The sequence below is a fragment of the Mus caroli genome, chromosome 1, assembly GCF_900094665.2.
Source record: "Mus caroli chromosome 1, CAROLI_EIJ_v1.1, whole genome shotgun sequence".
NCBI lineage: Eukaryota > Metazoa > Chordata > Mammalia > Rodentia > Muridae > Mus > Mus caroli.
In genome coordinates this window covers 66,036,512-66,057,636 of record NC_034570.1, presented here as the reverse complement: position 1 = coordinate 66,057,636, position 21,125 = coordinate 66,036,512, and the positions used below count along the sequence as shown (strand labels likewise).

General features: G+C 46.2%; 1 protein-coding gene across 1 annotated transcript in view; it reads left to right on the top strand.

Moving 5' to 3' along the window:
* March4 (membrane associated ring-CH-type finger 4) overlaps positions 1-15,380 on the top strand; it is a 109,285-nt gene extending 93,905 nt beyond the window's left edge. Inside the window, exon 4 of the mRNA XM_021174418.2 lies at positions 13,491-15,380. Within this exon, the coding sequence (XP_021030077.1) occupies positions 13,491-13,858 (368 nt within the window). The 3' untranslated portion in view covers positions 13,859-15,380. The remainder of the gene's footprint in view (positions 1-13,490) is intronic.
* Positions 15,381-21,125: the final 5,745 nt, after the last annotated feature.

The following is a 21,125-nucleotide window of genomic DNA, read 5'->3' as shown; positions in this document are numbered from 1 at the left end:
CGTATCTGTTCAAGAACCTAGTCTTCAAGCACACAATAACTCACGATGGGGAGGGTTTCTGTTGGAGGCAGAGAGGGAGACAGAAGAGAACAATGAACTCTCTGAGAAGACCCAAAAAAAGACCCCTTGCTGAAGGAACCCTACCTTAAGTTAGTTTCAAAAGAGAAATCAAAGTCTGTCCAAAAGAGGGAGAAAAATATTCTTGGCAAAGGGACTTGTGTGTGGAAACACAGAAGAGCGAAGAAGGTGTGCTTGGGAGGCTTTGTGGGCTTATATGGTTCAAAGGCAAAGAACCAGGGCAGGAGGTTAACGATGAGCAATGAATTGGGGGAAGATGGCAGAGGCTAAATCCCATGGGGTCATAAATCATGTGCTAAGAACTCCTACATCACTTTGCTGGGGTTGTGGAAGCAATGATAGAATTTTACATAGGAACGTCTGATTAGACATAGATTTTTAAACCTATAAATTTAACAACTATGGGAAGGATAGATCAGAGCTGGATAGACTGGAAGAAGGAGGGACCAGATGAGAAATAATTATCTAAGCAGGAAACAGAGATGCAACACAGACAGTGTAAAGGTGACCTTGAGATGCACATAGCTCCTGGAATGGATGGAATGAGGTAGACAGTCACTGAAACAAAGGCAATCCAAGGGTATGCTTTGACCAAGAAACCAAAACAAAAAGAGCACCCCGATCTTAAAATCCACGCAGGGGGGGCAAAGGCTCTCCCTAAACCAAGAGTTTGCAGTCAAGAGAAACAAGACATCATAGACAGCAGAGATGAGAAGGCAACTCCAGGGGAGGTTGATTGGAGCCTGGGGGTGTGGCTGAAGCAGTAGTAGGGGCTTGGGGGCGGGGAGGGCTTTCATAGCAAGTAGTTCTTTCCTGTGAGATAGGAGAAGGTGTTGAGGGCTTTGGGCCAGTCCTGCAAGTGTTGGTGGCTGACTGGAAGAAGGGAGATGGTAAGAGAAAGTAAAAGCTTTAATCCATGCATGAGAATCTGTTGAAAGTTGGGTCAGATTTGAAGCAGATTCGGAGGCCCACAGGAAGAGCTGAAGTCATGGGTTTGATGAGTTACTGTAGGAGGGATGTTCTGAGGAGAGGTAGATTAAGGATGTAGGACAGGTTACATTTAAGGGATTGATGGAGACAGAACAGAGAGAACAGGAGAAACTGAGTCTCTGATGTCAGAGTGATAGGGTCTGGACTGATAGGCGTAATGAGGTAGAATTGGTCTAGGGCTCACAGCCACATCTCGCCCAGTCTTTTTCTAAGATTGTGTTCTTAAGTACCACCTCTCTCTGCTTCCATTCCTCCTCTGTGAAGCTATCTAATGCATCACTGTTGGGGAATGAGACGGCACATGGAGATAGTAGGTAGGTCCTCAGGAATAGCCGTGACCAGGGTAGAAAGCACTCAGTCAGAGTGCAGTCCCCTTTAAATGAACAAAGGTTTGCCAATTGTTACCACAATCTCAATTCAGTCTCAGCCAAGACAGAGATGGAGCCTGACCCTGACTTCCTGGCACAGTCTGCTTTTATTTTGAGCATAATCTTTTCTTGAAGGCTCTTAGTTCCCTCACACACTCACCTCCCTTCACCAAGATCCACCTCCTCCTCTTCCGTCATCTCTAATGATGCTGATGTTTGTAGCAGAAGTTGACAGACCTTTCCAACAAGCAAATGGGGGCATTCTCTGCTCCAGGGGGTGACATTATTAGGACTTAACACGGGGAAATTAATTTAAAGGTGTTGGTACCAAAAATAATTTTTAATCACTCCACAGACCTAAGAGATTGACCATCAAAAAGTCAACACTGCAAACTGAGGCTGTCGTCCTTGTCATGTCTGTTTACATTTGTCCCTTCTGAGTGGAGGAGAAAAAGAAGAAGAATGCCTTTGAGCTTATTTCTGAACCTTAAAACAATGGTAGAGTATTTTTCAATAGTAGAGCAATTGTTAAAAGTATAGAAACAGCTGTTTCTTCTCTGTGTGGTCCTTTGAGGTCCTGTCTTGTGATGTCTAGATATCTTGCCCCTGTTCTTAAAAAGTACAAAGATTTAACTGGGAATAGGAGAAGGGAAAAACGATTGTGAAACATTTGTAATTTTGTATCTAATTTTAGGGACAGTGAGATAGCTCAGTGGGTAAAGGCACCCTCAGATCCACATGGTGGAAAGAGAGAACTGATTCCTGCAAGTTGTCCTCTGACCGACACACACACACATATAGACATACACATACACATACACATGCACACACATATGCACACAAATAAATTTATAAATATAACTTAATTTTATTCAGATTCACTCATCACTCTGGGTAGAAATGACTCCACTCATTAAGCTGTTAATCCCTGCTTAGGAAACTGGGCAGACAGCAGAGATAGCCTGGTCTGATAGTCTAGGCAACCAGATTAGTTCCCTAACAACTTTTATGGCCTTGGACATACATCCTCTTTATAAATGATTTCCTCATCTATAGGATGAAAGTGTTGGCCCTAATAATCTTTGAGATCCTCCTAGCCTAGGACTTAGAAGTTACATAGTAAGCGGATAGTAAAGTCCTCAAAGGTTGACAACTGAGGCTGTAAGGAATCCCCAATAATGTTGGGCTGGGTATAAGAAGTATCAATCTCACAAATGGATGAGAGGGTGCTTGGTCTATACTCTGTCATCTCCAAGTAGCTTGTCCAGTTTCTGGATACATGTTGACTCGTATCTTACCACCCAAAGCTTCCTGTACCCAGTCATCTCTGTCCACAGCAAGACTGCCAGATGCATTGAGAGCGAGGGTGATGGATTTAGAAGAAAATTTGCCAAGTGAGCACCACCCACTCTACAGGACACCCCACAGAGAGGCACTTCACTCTTCCAGATGTACCCACAAAACCCAAGTATTCTAGGAACACCTCTTTGGGACTGTTCTCAATGTCAGACAGATTCAGGAATGATGTGTCTGTCTATTGGTAGGCTTGCGATGAAGAACAGACCCAAGCAAATAAATAATATAGATGCTAAAACCAGCGAATGCATTTGGGGAATGCCATGACACATGCCATCAAGACACAGACTGCTCTTCTCTGAAGGTGTTAGGGAAATCCAGCAACCTACGGCATCCAACCGTCAGTGCTTTAACCCAGCAAGGTTCCAGAGCACTGAGAGGGTCTCCTCCACACAATGAACAAGGGATCCAAGCTCTTCCCACTCTGTAGCTGCAGTGTCTTTAGGCTTTTAAGCCTTTTAAGCCTTTTGCTTCTTTCTAGCAGAAAATTGACCATGAATAAGGCAAACCCTCCTCTTACACTTTCCACTCAGTGTCTATTTCTTAAACGTTGGCCTGACTGTGTTCACATTCACACCAGGAATCTGGCCCCTCATGGTCCACACAGGGAAAGGAAATGCCATTCCTTCCCAGGGGCAGCTGTATATGGAGGGAGGACGGGGGGGGGGGGTATTACCGCCATCTCTGTCGCTGTGAGCCCACCCCACTGAGGGAAACGTTCTGAGCCCTGATAGTCCGATGGAAGAAACAACACCTGAGTTCCCAAATATTATCTGTTAAAGTCTCAAAGGTTTTTAAGAGCCCAAATTCTCAGTGGATACAGAATATGTCAGTTATTTTTGCATCACTGTAACCAAAATGCCTGACAGAAACAACTTAAACCAGGGCCATTTGTTTTGGCTTGGGGTTTCTCAGGCTGTAGTCCATTCTGGCACGGAAGACAGGGAGGAGGGAATGACTATCTACCAAGGTGGGAGCATGTGGTGGAGGGTTGTTCATATCATAGAAGACAGGAAGTAGAGAAAGCAGCCTGGAACGGGGGAAGCATATCACCCTTAGAGCCTCCCTCCAGTGTGACCTACTTATGCCAGCCAGGCCCCACCTCCTAATGACTCCACAGCCTTCAGAATAGCACAGGAGTCAGGGGGCTGAGAGCCTGTGGGGGCAACATTTCAGATTCAAACAATAACACAGAGTTTCGGTATGTCTGCCTACACAAACAACTTTTTAAATTTGTAATAACATATGTGAAGCACAGCCTGGCTCGCTTGAGAAGCATGGAGATGTCTCCCCAGAGAGTATGAGGTGGCTTTGCCAATCTGGCGTCCCCAGCCGCACCAAAAATAACCGGCTTGCTGGCTGGCTGGCTTGCTTGCTTGCTTTATTTGTTTATTTGTTTGTTTATTTATTTATTTAAAATGAAATAATGTATATTTATTTAATAATGATGATAAAATACTAACCAGCATTCATTATGCACTGTGTCCTAAGTGCTGTGAAAAGAGCTTCATACACTGTAGTGTTGGGTTTTGTTTTGTTTTTTCTTAATCTTCTTTACCCCCATGCAACTCTGTGGCATGGTTGCTACTACAATGGCCCATCTGCCTGATGGGAAAACTGAGAATGAGACGTGAAGATAAAAGACCTCTACAGGGTCTTTTATCTAGACTGCAATTCTGTGCTGGCCACTGTAAAAACAATGTGCCACACATTAAAACATATATTGAGCAAGAGATCTTATTAGTATCACTAATAGAAATTATACATAAACATATACCATTAAAAAAAATTGTTACCTTCTCTGTAGTTGTTTGCGAGGTGCGCACGTGACTTGGAGCATCAGCCACACAGCACTGCTCTGGCTCAGATACACCCCGGGTGATAGACTAACTGCATTTCCTTGCACAAGGAAATGTCTTCCCTGAGCTCCATTTCCTCTTCGACAAAATGGAGATTATAAGATGGCTGACCTCACATATGTTTCTGTCACGAATCGCTCATTTTGCAAAGCCCTTTTACGATGACAGAACACCGTAAAGCATTCAAGAAACATTATCGTCCCCATGGCTGTCACCATCATCATGACCTTCATCATCACCTCTAAGCACCGACACCACCCAGTGTGGCTAAGGAACGCCAAGACCCATTTTGTAGAGCAAGAGCTCTTAGCCTCACGAAGGAGCCCTGCAGAAAAAAACCCCAACTGCACAGATCCTTGCAGAAATACACCCTTCCGTGAAAGCAGTGTATATTTGAGGCTCCACATTTTCTCTCCCCTATCCAGTCTTACTGCATAAATATCACTTCATCCCCAGCATTTCACCCCCATATTTATTTTCTCCGTAAAGGCTTCTTATGGATCTGTTTTGTCCTGGGTGAGCAGAGAGGCTGCAACGGTTCTGACTCAGAAGCCTCAAGACACATTCTGTACCTTGATGAAAAGCAACCAGCCCCATCAGGTGGCTGCTATGTGAGAGTTCTGGCAGAAGTTATATCAAAGGGGCACGGGCCCTCGGTGCCTAGGCACTGACAAACACTAAAATAATGGAAACAGAAGGGAAACTGGCTTCCCATTGACCCTCATCAAACATACTGGGCATCCTTCATCCTTTGACTCTATTGTGGGACTGAGGCACCTGGGCCCACCCATCACCACTTCCCTGGGGAGGCCCCTAGCAGTGTATCTTGGTCACATTGTAAGATACATGTAAGACATGAGGATATGCCCTGGAGAATCCTGAGCAGGTAGAGGCCAATCTGATTTCTCCCAGAAGCAATCCTCTGAGCCCACCAACATAGATGGTTATCTTCCTTTCTTCTACACCTGCCAGGGGAACTTACTTACTTTAGTGTAAGTTCCAGGGTTGGGTCTTTAAGGGGTGCAATCTGGAAAGTGGGTATTTGACCACAGTGGAGCTTCAGGTAGGGACATAAGGTCACAACCCACAGCTGTCTGGCAGAAGGGAAGTATTGTAGTGTGAATGTGAATGTCTCCATAGGATCATGTATTTGAACTCTTTAACCCTAACTCATGGCACGGCATTGGAAGGCTGTGGAACCTTTTGGGGCCTTTGCAGCCTTGCTGGAAGAAGTAGATCACTGAAAGTGAGCCTTGGAGCTTTACAGTCGGATCCCACTTTCTGTTTTCTCTCCGCTTGCTGATTGTAGATGCAGTGTCACATAGACCCTTCCTCTCTTAAACTGCTTCGTGTCAGATATTTGGTCACAGTGATGAAAAAAAAATCAACCAATATAGGAAAGAGGTTGTGCTGCATGAGAGGCCATGGTGGGGCGGGGGGGGGGGGGGGGGGGGGGGAAGAGGGAGAGCTCGACCCCGCCCACACCTACGGGACCAGTTGGTCTCTAGAGCACCTTTCACCCTGGTGTGCTATTCTCTATAAACAATGGCTCCTCCTAATGACAGAGAAGGAGAATAGTTCCACAGGAGAACAGATGCTTATGGTGACAGGTTGGCAAAGATGAAGACAAAAGACATACCAGTGCCCTGTGCTCTCCTTCCAATGACCCATTTCATGTGGCCCCACTGTTTATACCTGCCACGTGCGGCACTCAGGACTCCTCACCCCAGCCAGTCTCATGAAAACTCTGTGAGGAAGGGATTACCAGTTCCAACTTGCTGATAAGAAACTGAGACTCATAATAAGCAAGTCCTCTGCTGAAGCCAAAAGGCTTGGAAATGGCAGGCACACTATTACTCTCTATGTGCTCATGGGCATGTAATTGGCTCTAAATTGTGAGGACCAATTGTCTTTGGGTCCAAGAAGTGGCCATTTCTACCATTGCCCTACCTTTTTTCATCTAGCACACCTGGAGAGAGTATACTTTTCAAATGTATGTGTAGTGTGTGTGTGTGTGTGCACGTGCATGTGCATGTGCAGGTGCATGTGTGCACTTACGCATGTAGAGATCAGAAGTCAATGTCAAGTGTCTTGCTCAATTGCTTCTCTTCCTTATTTTTGGAAATAAGGACTCTCACTGAATCTGGACCTTGCCCTTCGTCTATACTGGGTGGTCAGTAAGCTCTAAGGATCCTCTATATCAGCTTTCCCAGAGCTGGGATTAAGGATATCTGCCACATGTATTTTACATGGACGTTCAGAATCCAAACTCAGTTCTTCATGTGTGTACATCAAGCACTTTATTAAATCTCTTCCTCTTCCTCCTCTTCTTTTTTTTAAATTAAAATGTAGCCAGACAGTGGTGGCACATGCCTTTAACCCTAGCACTTGGGAGGCTTAGACAGGCAGATCTCTAAGTTTGAGGCCAATTGGGTCTACAGAGTAAGTTCTAAGACAACCAGGGCTACACAGACAAACCCTGTCTCAGTGGGTGGGGGTGGGGGTGGGGGTGGGGAGAGTGAAATATGAAATATAAAATGTAGTGCATTCCGTGCAGTAGAGGGCAGGGATAAGAAGAAGACCTGTGTTGAGGCAGGGCTGCTCATCATAGCCCTCCCTAGTCACCATCAAAATCACCCCAGGCTGTTGTGAGATGCAGGTTCTCAGGCCTGGCCCCAGACCTACTGTCTCAGGCTTCCCAAGGATAGAGCCAGGAACCTGTGAGTTACTGAAGATTCTCATATACACTTAAGCCTGAAAAGTGCTAGTTTAGACTTGTCAACAACTTTCCTGTCATTTAAATCAGGACACTAGTGAGACATGAGGGTGTGGAGGTGACTTCTGAGTCACTGAGGTCATGAGAGGTTTCCCTATAGACTTCTTGATCAACTTGGTTGGAACTGTGATTGGACACATGGTGGGAAGCAGTATTGTGACCATGGCAGGGGCTCAGAGACATAGAGTGGGCATCCAGAAAAGACAGCATCAGATTAAGTTGTGTCTCTCTCACACACACACAAAAAAATCCAATGGTCAAAATGCACCAAGGGAAGGTTGGGATTTTTTTTTTTAGAGAACTCCTTGCTATTGCTATGGTTATAGGGTGCGGAGGAGCTATGCAAGTGGGACTACCTATTTGTGGTGGCCAGCCTTTTCATTCCTCGCAGTCTAAGCAAAAGGCCATTTCAGCTTAAGATAAAGATAAAGGGAGAGTGACAAAAGAGATGTCTAACAACCTGTAGCACCTATAACCCTGTGAGAAAGAGACTCCCAAAAGCTGGAAACACTTTAAAGAGATGAAGTGTTTGCTCTTCTGAAACTGGATTTATCACAAATACAACCAAGATGTGGGTGCATTGCAAATAATTGCTCAGTGGCTGTTAAATTGCTTAGAAAATCTCAGGAAAGGACTCAGTTAAAATTTACTACATTTCTGTACTCCCATCCCTCCCTCTTTCCCCCTCTCTCTCCTACCCTGTCTCCTTCCATCCTCCCCTCTCTCCCTCCCTTTCTCCATCTATTTCTTTTTTTCCTTTCTGGCTTGCTTTCGAGACAGGGTCTCATGCAACCCAGGCTGGCTTCAAACTCTCTGTGTAGTCAATGATGACCTCACCAGCCATGTGATAAAGATTCCAGGCTTGCCCCACCACACTGGTTTATGCAGTACTGGCGAGCATTCTACCGACAGCTACATCCTCATCCCTTCCTTCTCCTATGCCCAGACTCTTCACCAATAGCCCTCTTTGTTCACCTGCATCCCAGCTCTTTCTCAGTTCACAGCTGATTCCTACCCCTCATTCTTCTTGGCCGCCATGTTGACTGACTGCCATCGGGCCCAGCAGATGCGCCCAAACTCATCCGGCTCTGTTTTAAATAATTCCTCATTGCAAAGAATCGATAAGTAATTTCTGAAGCAGAAGGCTGAGGGGAGTGGATGTGAATGAGGTAGTTTATGTTTTTCCAACTTTTCCCAAATAAGTGTTATCTAGAAAAACAGGTGCGTTCCTCCCCCTCAGCCACCTATCCATTAAAACGGTTTAATTACTGCCTGAACACTAGACAGGCAATTAAAAGCAGCATTCAAATTGAAAATTTAAGGCACCCTCTTCAATCAGAGTAAAACTGTCTGATCGAGAAGCTAATTAAAAATGGAGTGTAGATTCCAGCCAGGAAGTTGGGGGCCTCAAAAGCCCCCAGTTCTCTGTACCAAGGCTCCTCCTTAGTAACTCTTGGAGGTGCTCCCAGTGCAGCATTAGCTGTGGAGACTCAGTCAGAGCCTGTCATCTGGAAAATGGCAAAGGCAGCATATGCAAACAAGGTACGCTGGAGAAACAGATGAACAAATGACCTCAGTACCATCGATGCATAGGTATACATTTAAGGGTAAGCAGAAGTAATGGGAGTGGGCACCCTGGTGGAAGAGGGGAAGCCACTTTGTCTAGCACCCATCACACTGAGCAAGGGGGTTCACAGGGGGTCTTTAGGAAATTATGCTCCCTCTAAACTATTGGGACAATTTAGATGTTGGTGTTTCCGCTCCGAGAGATGGTGTTTACCCAGGGCTAGGAACCAATGTGTCTTTCAGTGAACCCTTGAAGATACAGAGAGAGAACTGCAATTTCAGGAGTTGCTGGATAGTGGAAGAAGTGGCAGTGGGTGACGGCTCTTCTCTCCCAGCGTCTGCATATGCCTTTCAGGCTCTGTTCCCACCCCCATGATGCTCTGGGATCACAACTGGGGTAGATCCTCAGAGGGGAAGGAGCAGGGTGGGAAGTCTGGGAGCTAAGTGGCCTCAGGCGGCAGTGGTGTGAGCACAGAACAGAACAGAGGCAGCTTCAGTGAGATAGCTCATTTTAATGGGGGAACAAAGACTATTTAAACCTTTGGGAAGTGAGGGTACAGCCTTGGCAGGGGCCAGGGTGCTAGAGCTGCCTCATTGGCACGAGGAGGTGCTTCTTGGACATGACTTCATAAGGGGAAAGGAACTCTAACCTGCTTACATGTCATCCTGCAGTGGGGCAAAGGTTGGGGTACAGGGCTATGTACACCCAACGCGCAGGCCCAGGGCAGGGCAGTGATGATCCTGCTCCTGCTAACCTCAGGATAGGATTTCCAGAGTCTGGACATGCCTCAACCCTACTCTTGCTCCAGGCTTGGGGCTCCCCATTTCCCTATCCCCCACACGCATTAAAGCAGACTTGTGCTATGGTGAGCAGTCCCTGCTGTTCCTATGAGCTAGCTCTTGCCCTGAGGTTTCCGTGGCTGCAGGACAAATCCCGCCTTGTCATTCATAGCAAGCCATCTCCACTGTCACAGGCTCAGCCTTCCTTCCGACCTCTTCATTCCTCAGACAATCATCTTCTTGTTTTGCTCATTCCTTCCGCCACTTTCCATGGTGACCTCTGGACAGCAGGTCAACATTAGTGACTTCTCTGGGTGCTTCTTTCGTCAGAGCAGCTGGGGTCTAAGATACTGCATCCCTGTATCTGTCTCTATAGTGGCTGTTCATCCCTTCTCAGGCTGTGGGCCAAGAAGTAGTCCACAGGCATCTCTCTACCTGCTGGGACATCCATGCTGTCATTGCTTTGTCATTGTCTTTCAGAAACCCCATCCTTTTAAGTGCATCCCTCTTTCTTTATCCCCTTTCTCCTCACTGCTTCTGGCTACTGGCTGGCCTCCCTGAGGGAGGGATCTGATGGAGACATACTATATAGGGCTGAGTATCCCAAAGTCTCTCGCTCTCTGCATGATGTCTGGCTGGGTCTCTGTATTTGTTCCCATCTGTTGCAGGAGAAAGCTTCTCTGACAATGGTGGAGAAGGGCACCGATTACATTTGTCTTTCTGGATCTGAGATACTTCGCTCCACGTGATTTTTTTCTAGTGTGTTTTGTTTTCTACTACAGCTGTACTCCAGCACTTATATTGACTTTGGTTTCATCTTTTTCTTACAAGCGATGTCTTTTGTTTTATTCTGTCTACTAATTATCTATTAAGGCATTCCATTAATTAAAAAATGCATAGCAGTCTTATAGTATCTTATGAACTGTATTTCAGGATAGGAAAGGGGATGCTGAAACATACTTGGGGGTTATATATAGTACCATTCACTAAACTGTTTGGCTTGAAAGCATGAAGACCCTGAGTGGGCTCTGGGAATCCAAGCATAGGACAAGCGCTTTACCCTGAGTCATGTCCCCAGCCATGGTGAGAGACTTCTTGCAATATCATCACATAGCAAAACATAGGACACGTGAAAACCAACTGTCAGTCAAGGCTCTTGGTAAGGCATGTAATCTGTTCATGAGGAGTGCATTCTTGTGGCCTAATCACTGTGTAAAAGGACCCAGTTTTCAATACTAACTCATTACTAACATCTGAGTGTTTAAGAAGATGCACTTAAACAACAGTACCACCTCCGTTCCCCAAAATTCTAGCACCATCTGTCTTAGTTAGTTTTAGTTAGGGTTTCTATTACTACCACAAAATGCCATGACTGAAAAGTAAGTTGGGAATGAAAGGTTTACTCTGCTTACACTTACACATCGCTGTCCATCACCCAGGGAAATCAGTATAGGAATCCAATCAGGAGAGGCTCTTGGAGGCAGGAGCTGAGGCAGAGGTCGTGGAGGATGCTACTTACTGACTTGCTTCTCATGGCTTGCTCAGCCTGCTCTCTTATAGAACTCACCAGCCCAGGGATGGCATCACCTACCATGGGCTGGGCCCTTTCCCATTGATCACTAATTCAGAAAATGTCTTACAGTTGAATCTCATGGAGGCATTTCCTCAACTGAGGCTCCTTCCTCTCTGATGACTCTAGTTTGTGTGAAATTGACACAAAACCAGCCAGTGCATCATCTAAGTTCTCAGCTTCAATCTTATTGCTGTTTGATCGACCAGTTGGATTTTTAGCAGACATCTTAAACTTACCATAACTAACATGTGACTGTTAATACTGCAGTAAGGTGAAGAATGGCCCCCAGAGACACACAGGGCCTCATCCTGAAACTGTTAACCTTTTGTGACAGGACTCTGCAAACATGGCTAATTTGAGCATCTTGAAGTGAGGAAATTATCTTGAGTTATTCCAGTGGTCACTACATGTAATCACCAGAGTTCTTATTAAGAGAATATCAAAGAAAAATGTGATGACAGATTAATAAATGTGATGACAGAAGAAAGAGGGTGGGATGATGTGAGAAAGAGGGAGAGACAATGGCCATTTCTAGAAGTTGAAAAAGGTAAGGAAATATTCTCCCTCTAAGGCTTCTGGGAGTATAGGCCCCAGTGATGTTTGCACTTTGGTCTGGTAAGATCAACCCCAGAACTGGAAGAGAGCATATTTGTACCATTGTGGGCTACCTATTACCCTCCTCACTAGCAGCCATAGTGAATTAATAGTCACTATCACCATGCAGCTCCACACGCCAGCCCTGGGACCATCGATGTCTCTGCAAATGACCCTCACCATCCAGCTGTGGCATCAGAACCTTCAGAGCTTCCAGATGCTTCTTGTGCCCACAGCTCACTTGTCAGCCAGACTGTCAGCTCTACCCACAGCATACACCCTGCCTCCAAAGACATCTCACTCACGGCACTGCCCTGTCCCCAGCACCACAGTTCCCAGCTTCAATTACCGCTTCCCTTCCTGCTTCATTTTAGAATAATTCTATACATGTCCCTTCTGGAGTACCAGTGAATTTTCTTAGAGAGGAAATCTTTCAATACCATTCCTCTTCCAAATCTACTCAGTTGCCTCTCATTACACTGGATACAATGCAAGACACGATCATAACGGGGGCTCCGGCCACCTTCTCCACTTGCCACATCCACGGGCTTGCACTGCGCTAGGCATGCCAGCCTCAGTTTCAACCTTGGTCATTGCATTCCTGCCTCCTGGCTTGTGCACTTGCATTTCCCACCAGAGACGAGTGCCCTCTCCAGATCTTTGCATACAACTCTCCTTCTCATTTAAGCCTCAACTTAAACTTGCCTCTTCCTCTGAAACTTGCTTCTCTCTTCCCTCTTGCCAAAAAGACCCCAGTTGCCTGCAGCTAAGGGCTATTTAATCCTATTTCATCTTCCTCCTAGCATGTGCCCACACAGGAAGAGAGTCTGGTGGCCTCATTTGTACATTTTGTATATGCCTCTTAACTTAAACATAGGCTCTCTAAGGAAAGGACTTCCCGTCTCAGGCACTGCACCATCCTAAGTGCTTTGCACACAGTAGGCCTAAAATTGATATCCATTTGCCTTATTGCCAGACGTGGTTTGTTTCCAATGGCTCCCACTGGATTTGGCCAATATAACTGCAAGGATGTTCAGACAGCCACAGGGATCCATATTTCAGTAGCATTGGCTGTGCAAAGAGCTAGAGCGGAGTTTCAGTTCCCATTCAGCAGGACCACGATGACCACAGGATTTCATTGCTATTGCCCTTTAAAAGCACATGATTCATTCAACACCTGGTAAGCACAGGGCATCATGAATATGTAATACAGGGAAGGAAAAAATATTTTTATTATGATGTCATTGAAGAATTTGAATTGTGCCAAGCCAAGAAGGGGGCAGGATGGAGCAGAAGCAGGCGAAGGCAGTTCATGCAAAGCCCGGCTCTTTTGTGACCTTCTCCCTTCTGTTGACTCATGGAGTCTGGGAATCTAGTGGTGCTCTGGAGTCATGTGGCTCAGAGCTGGAAGGCAGATTTAGAATAAAAGCAACACAGAGAGACCCCAGCTTCTCCAGTGCCCGTGTCTGTGTAAGTTCAGGATGCAGTGGCATTCTCCCCCCAGTTGTTGCCTTCTTTGCTTAGCCTTTGTCTTCTTCTCTTCCTGGCAGGCCTCATCATCCACGAAGGGCCCTCGGTATATCGCATCTTTAAACGCTGGCAGGCTGTAAACCAGCAGTGGAAAGTGCTGAACTATGACAAGACAAAAGACTTAGAGGATCAAAAATCAGGAGGCAGGACAAACCTACAGACTTCCTCATCTGCCCAAGCCAATCTACCCTCTGCGGAAGAGGAGGCAGCTAGCCCGCCCGCCCGTGAAGAGGGCCCCACCAGGGCCGCCAGCCACCCCTCAGGCCCTGTGTCCCAACACCACTGTGCTTACACCATCCTACACATCCTGAGTCACTTGAGACCTCATGACCAGCGGAGCACCCAGGGCAGCGGCCGAGAGCTTGTTATGAGAGTCACCACAGTGTGAAAGGAGGCCTGGGAGGCAGGTTGAGACCACACACCATGCCACAAGAGTCTGGGCCAGGAGGGGCCCAGGGAGCAGGAATGGTGGGCCTCAAGGGGAGCTGTGGGGGAGACCGCCTGAGGGAGAGCCCTTACAATTCCCAGTCCATTGGTTCCACAGCAAAGGAAAACCAACACAAACTTCACAACAATGGGTGGGACAAATGGAATCTGTCCTAAGAAAACAAACCCTCCCAGAGAGTCACAAGTAGCAAGACACCCAGAAAAGGGTGGGCAGAAAATGGTGGCTGGTACCTGGGGTACCTGCTGTGCCTGAGGGTCTAAGGGCAGCAAAGAGAGAAAACAAAGGGCCACTTGGGTGCTGCTGCTTCCTAGCACTGGGTAACTGAGAGATGAGAGAGAGAGAGAGAGAGAGAGAGAGAGAGAGAGAGAGAGAGAGACCTTGTGAGCTGGTGGTCCTAATGTTTGCTGAGGGCCTCTACACTCTGTAAAATTCCAGTGACTCAAATGGCTTTAGGGATCCCCTGGAGACAGTTCAGGAAGGGAGTTGTTGGTATGCCTAGCCAGAGAGATGGGGTTGGGTCCCCCCAGGAAGAACTTTCCTAGCTGTAACATGAACTCAAAGAAGGCTGAGGTTTAGACATGGCGATCTTTCTGTTTCCTTGTTTATTTTACGGTGATTTGGCTCAAAGATGTTTACAGGACGTGGGGGACTCATGTACATACATGTGCATGTGGAGAGACGTGAAGACTTCTCATGAGTGGCTCAAGCACACTTCCGCTGCTGTGGCGTCAGCCTTCAAAGATGTCAGGCCAGGGATGATTTTCCTCACTACTGAGCCCTGTCTATAACCAGGATAATGCAGTGCCATGTCCTTTTGGAGTTGACACTCTCACAGGGCAGGCCCACAAGCACACACGCATATGTATGTACACATGCATGCATGCGTGTGCGAGTGAATGCCTGTGAACACACACACACAGACACACACACACAGACACACACACACAGACACACACGCACTCACGTGCTTGAGCACACACACAGACACATACATACACACACACACACATCTGGGTCTGCTGCAGCGTGGGGGTGACACTGACCTGTGTATCTCAAGGAAGGCATGAACACCTATCTAAGTATTCCTAGCTCCTTGGTACCGGTCCCCTCCCTAAAGAGGCAGTTTGCCTTGTGCTCTGGGCTATGTGCTCCGGGTTATGTGCTCCGAGCTATGTGCTCCTGGTCCTTCTGGTGCAGCCAGGCACACCAGGGAGGCAGTCAGGGAGCACAGTCGTAGGAGCCCACCAGTGTGTTCCAGGACCCTGCCAGGGAAGGCCACTGGGTGGTCACCTGCAGAGTTTCTTACTGTCATTGCACAATGGACATGTCATCCTTGGGTATTAAATGGACATTGTCAAGTACTTTTTTAAACTAGTTTTTAGGGTTTTTTTTTTTAAAAAAAACTCTCTCTTGTTTGTAATATTCTCTTAAAAGCTTGGAAATAAAATTTCTTTCCCTAGCACTCATGTCTCTTTCCCCGGTTTCCTTCCTTCCTTGCTCCTTCTCCTCCAGTGAGAGCCACTTTTCTTTCTCTGTTCTCTATGTTTCCTTAGCAAGAGTTCAACGTGTCATTATTTCATCTTTGAGAGTACAGCGGCTAGGGCAGACAGGCATGCTGCCCTCAACATGCATCCATGTGTGTATGGATACATAGGTACACATGATGCATGTATATACATGGTATGTGTGTGTATGTGACTGCATCAAAACAATGAGATTCTTGGCTTTTTGTTTGGCTTCTTAACAAATGGATTCCACCAGGTCAAAGCAGGAACTACTCTCAACCCCTTCCCAGGATACAGCCCAAGGCTCATACGAGTATTAATGCTAGCAGGATCGCTCATGAGCTCCATCCACTGGGTCCGTTTCAAAGAATTGAGAGAATCTGAGGAGGGAGGTGCAGGTCCAGGTTCCTTGAATACTTTCCTTTGAGGACCAGAGAACAGCATTCAAATTAGGCGTCCCAGAGAAAGCTTGGGCAGAGGTCAAGTACCAAAGATGGCTCCTCCCTTCACCCTGACCCGTCTCTCCCTCTTTATGATTGATGGATAGTCAGGCAGTACCATAGGTGGGACGTGCATGGTGCATCATTAGTAATTGTAGTTGGATGAGTAGTCGCTAGCAGGAGGCCCCTAGCTGGGGGAGTACTTTACAAAGATTACTTCCCAAAGAATCTTACAATCCAGAGGCTTAGAAAACACACACTGAACCATTTACAACTAAATGAAACCCACAACTACAAATAAGCTGTCTTGATAAGGGATGGAGGGGCTGCATCTCGGTTGGTAGGGTGCTCGCCTAGATGCCCAAACACTGGGTTCAGTACCCAGCACTGCATCAAGCAAGCCACATGCTTGCATTCCCAGCACCCAGGAGAGAGAGGTGTGAGGACTGGGAGGTCAAACTACATAGCGAGTTCAAGGCCCACTTGGGATACATAGGACACTAAACAGAACAAAAATTAAAAACAAACAGAATAAGGATGTGGGTTCTCAGTGTGGTCCAGAACAGGTCATTTACCTGAAACACTCATGGGAGCTCTTTGTTATGTGGATTGTCTTCTTCCAAGATAGTGTTCAATTTGAGGGAAGGTAACGGAAAACATTGAATTTCCCCTTGTCATCTCACCTCAAATTACATTAATTATTAGTATCAAACAGTCAAGAAGTATTTTACCCATGAGGGTCTGACCCAATCTCTCTCACTCTTACAGGCAGAATGACAGATAGGGATTTGAAAAACCATGTGTGCTGTACACAGTCGAGAGAGGATCTCAAATGGCTCAGAGGGCGAGGATCTAGGGCCGGCCTCAGCCTGTTTCTGAGCCTAGAGTCTGAGCTGCATTGTCTGGAACCGGGTGGTGAATACACTGCCCTTCTGCCTGTTTCGTCTGACCTCACACATGCCTCGTGCCCTCCAAACGCAGTCCATCCTGGAATGGGAAGCCAGTGATTTTCTTGGTGCTGGCCCTTCACGTGGTGGAGCCCCAGAGACTTCGCATGGTCCTGAACCCAGACTGGTGAGATGCATATGTGCCACTTATAACAGCAAACCCAGCTATCACATTTAGTGCCAAACCAGAGCTCAAATAGCCATTTAGGGGAAAGAAAGAGCTGCGGACTGAGGCTTATAGTTACAAAAAGAAGCAGGCACATCCTGTGTCTGTACCCTGTAAGCTTCATATGAAAAAGTCCTAAACTTAAGAGTATCTTCAGTGGCCTCGGTGTTGGTCTCAGCCTGGCCTCTGCTGCCCCAGCTAATGAGGAAAGAGTAACGTGGCACATGGCTTCAAGGCACAAAACACTGCCACGTGTCTGTGATCCTGAAGGGTTTCTCTCTACAAAGAAGGGGTAATCTGTCTTTGTATCTATTAAGCTAGAAAGTCATATGCTCAGAATCTGTGTCTAACAAAAGTGTCCTTTCTCAACGGAGAAATAATAGAAGTGGCTAAACACACAGTGTTTTCCATCTGCCAGACTCCATTGACAACTTTTTAAGTATTCTGGTTGCCCAAATTAGCCACAACAGCTGGGAATCCTAGTACCTCCAAGTCTCAGGTGAGGAAAGGGAGGTGTGGAGAGGTTGGGCTTGGTACCTGCAGTCATGCAACTAACTACATGGACAGGGCTGGAATTTACACCTTAACCATTTGATCCCTTACATTGGGATATGAACACCATAGTATACTGTCTCTTGGAGAAGTGGGAAGCTGTATAGATGTCCTGATTTAAGAGACCATGGAGGAAAATGAATGAGCTCTTCAGCAGCCGGATGCATCCAGATGCCATTTACACATAATTCCTTCATCATCAGTTCATCTCAGTTCCAGGCTCTGCATCCCTCATCCCATGGAAAGGCTGAGACCATCACTGGGTTGTCTACCATCCAACCCTAAATAATTCCCATTCACCTCCAGCTCCAAATCCAAGATCCTCTAAGATCAGATTTTCTATTATTCATCTTGCAGCAACTCCTTGATTTGGACCTTATGTTAGCCATGTAGAGGTTAACATGTAGGGCTAACACATTAGCCCATATATTAGCCATGATCCCTCCCTCTTGATTCCTCTGTCTACCTAAATAGACAGTTACACTTTACAGCTTTACTGGAAACTGGGAGGCAACTTAAAGCTTATTTCTATGAGAACCTAAAGTGAGAAACAGCTGTGTGGGATGTTCCTGCCAGATGCATATCTGAGATACAAATGAGTATAACCACCTTCCAGGGCGTCAGTTATTAGACTCCAGGAAGAGGCTCAGAGCTTCTCCTCCAAAGCTTTTCTCACAAAAGAGCCTGCCCTACTCTCCCCAGGACTTTGCATGCTTAAGGAAAAGCAATCCTCAAGGGAGAAGAGCAGCTGCCTGAGTGGTAGGTTTCGGTTATCCAACATCACTTGAGAGTTGTCGCCTTCTTTTACCTCAAGGAGCATAGCTACGCACGTGTAGCGCACAGATACACATAGAGAAAAATGCACCTCCTGAACACTGAGGCGAGGCTCATGCCTAAACAGCCTCGCGGTGTTACATGGGACAGCGAAACAAATCTCCCGAGCTCTCTAATGTAACCCAGCTTGAACAGACGTCTTGTCTGAAAGTTGGGTCTGGGACATTGCCTCCTTTGTCCCATCTAGTGGCTATTCTAATAGGTGACTTTTAAGAAGGAAACCCTTGTGTCCTGCCATAAAGGCTGCTGTGTATTTTCCAAGAAAAGGTGTGGCGAGTCCAGACTGCCACTGTGGTTCATGTGCATGCCAAGCATGCTGGGACTCCATCTGCCCCGCGAACCATGGTGACAACGCTCCAAGTCCCGGCCCTTCCCTCAGAAGGCTCTGGATTGAGGTCCTATCTTCAAAGTATTTCATGGGCATCTGCTAATTTTGCCTTTCCCTTAACTCAAAAATTCTTTCCCACAGTAAACCTATCAAGTGATTTGGGTAACGTGAGCCCTCACAAGCAATCACATCATGGAAGGTGACCCAAGCTTAGGTAACTAAAATATCTTAAATAAATCAATGAATTTGCCCATCTTTGGCTCAGAAATGTGTGACTGGTCAAAGTTAACCCAACTCTTCCCCCGGAATAATCTATCAAGGCTAGGGGGAAATATCATTTCCCTCTACTGGGGTTGTCAGCAGGGACTCATAATTCCAGGAACATGGAAGTCACCATCTCATGCCATGTGAAAAGTACTTATCTTCAAAATAAACCCATACAGAGGCATCCAAAGCAGACATGATTGAGATGGTCCTGACACTCCTGGACTTGCCGGGTCTGGCATGGTTGTGGAAGGGGAGGTGTGACACAGTTCCTGCCCCTGGAACATTGCCAGCCCATTGATCCGCTTGTGCGCTGATTGCTGTTGGTCTGGAAGTGATCGGCTGTCTCATCTACGTATTTTACCTTCAGTCTCTCTTTCGGGGAGATATACTTCCCCCACTACTCAGACCTAAGCACTCCATAATACATGGAACAGATGCGGTTCTCAGGAATGAGGACTGGAGGTGCTCGTGAGGCTGTGGAGGATGAGGAATGGACCTTCGGATTGGCCTATAGGGTCACAGGAAAGGATCTAGACGTCACCACAGAGCCCATAAAAGCATACATGGTTCTTTGTAGAAATAGTTCATTGCCAAACGTGGCCTTGAATTTGAAATTATGGGGAGATACATGTACCCTCGAGTCCAGGGACTGCTGCATTAATTAGCCTGGGTGACCTTGGGGACATCAAGGACAGAGAGTTAAAGCAGTCTCAAGAAGAAAAGGCATGGCTAGGAAAAGAAGGAGTGTATAAAACAGAAGGAATATATAAAACACTAGCAAATGATAGATGGGTTTATTTTATAGGCGAAAGGCTTGCACATAATGTAGAAACAAATGGTACCAGAAGGAGAGTACACAAGGCCATGGAATTGCTAAGATAGGAAACAAAGTTTAGAGAATTAATAGATGATATGCAAGCATATGAAAAGTTAGTATTTCATTCTCCTAGCTACTTGATGGATTGGAGATGACCATGCCTAGAGAGAGATTAGAGAGAGCTAGCCACTCTACTTGCATAAATTTTAAAACTTTTAAAGAAATCATTTCAACCTTAGGAGTCTGATACCTTTCTGTTCTTATATGAAAATAGTCACTAAAGACAGCTCTCTGCTGTACCAGGATACCGCAGGAGCTGTGCCCAGCTACCTGTGAAGAACAGGCTGTGTAAAACTATGGGGAAATGAGCTTTTGCTTTGTGTTTAGTTTCTGTTTTAAGGAAATAGAGATTGGGACTACTGATCCAGGACTCACAGAACTTATGTAAGTTCAAGGATTTCTAAAGAATTATTAACAGGGTTCAAAGTCTTGATGCTGTAGCTTTAGGAGATAAAAGACTGGGTTCAGGCTCTTGGGTCAGAATGAAGAACAGGAATGAAGAATGAGAAGAAGGAAGAATGATGAGCGTCCTGGGGGGAAAGAGTGAGCGCTTGAACTGACAGCTTGCATGCACTACTGACTCGTTGAATTACTGAGTCATCATTGAATCAGCTGCTCCTGTTTCCCCCTCCTAAGGCCCCTCCTCACACTGAGGCCGGACCCACCTATGACTCCAGTGCCATTAGCCATGAATTTCCTTTTGCTTACAGTGGCCTGAAGTGGGCTTATATTACAACTGAACAACCCATTGTGCAAGACACTGGTTTCTAATAACCGTGCTACAAAGCATGGTGTTTGTTCAGAGGCCACAGGAACTAGAAGGAATTACCTTGCTCTCTTGTGGTATAAGGGCTCAGGCTGGCTTTATATCAGCCATCACAACTATGGTTATTCCCAGTTATCTTTTAGGATCTGCTCAAAGTTAACAATTTTTAAATAGGAAGGTAATATACAAACACATATACATGTATTTCAAAAGTGGCTTTTTTAAAACATTTTTTTAATTGAATTGGGGGAGATAATGAAATGGCCCTATGGTGAAACCAGACAGACTTATGAGCATAGCTGATTTAAGGGCTTAGGAAGGGATAGAAACCATTTGTGACTCTACAAGACAGAAGTCCAGGTTCAGAATACTGGAAAAGTGAGAAGCAAAGCTAAAAATAAGACCTGAGTCAATCTCTAAAGCCAGAGGCGTCACTGTGGCTCCTAGGACTGACCACGCATGTCCTCACACACAGGACTGACCACGCATGTCCTCACACACAGGACTGACCACGCATGTCCTCAC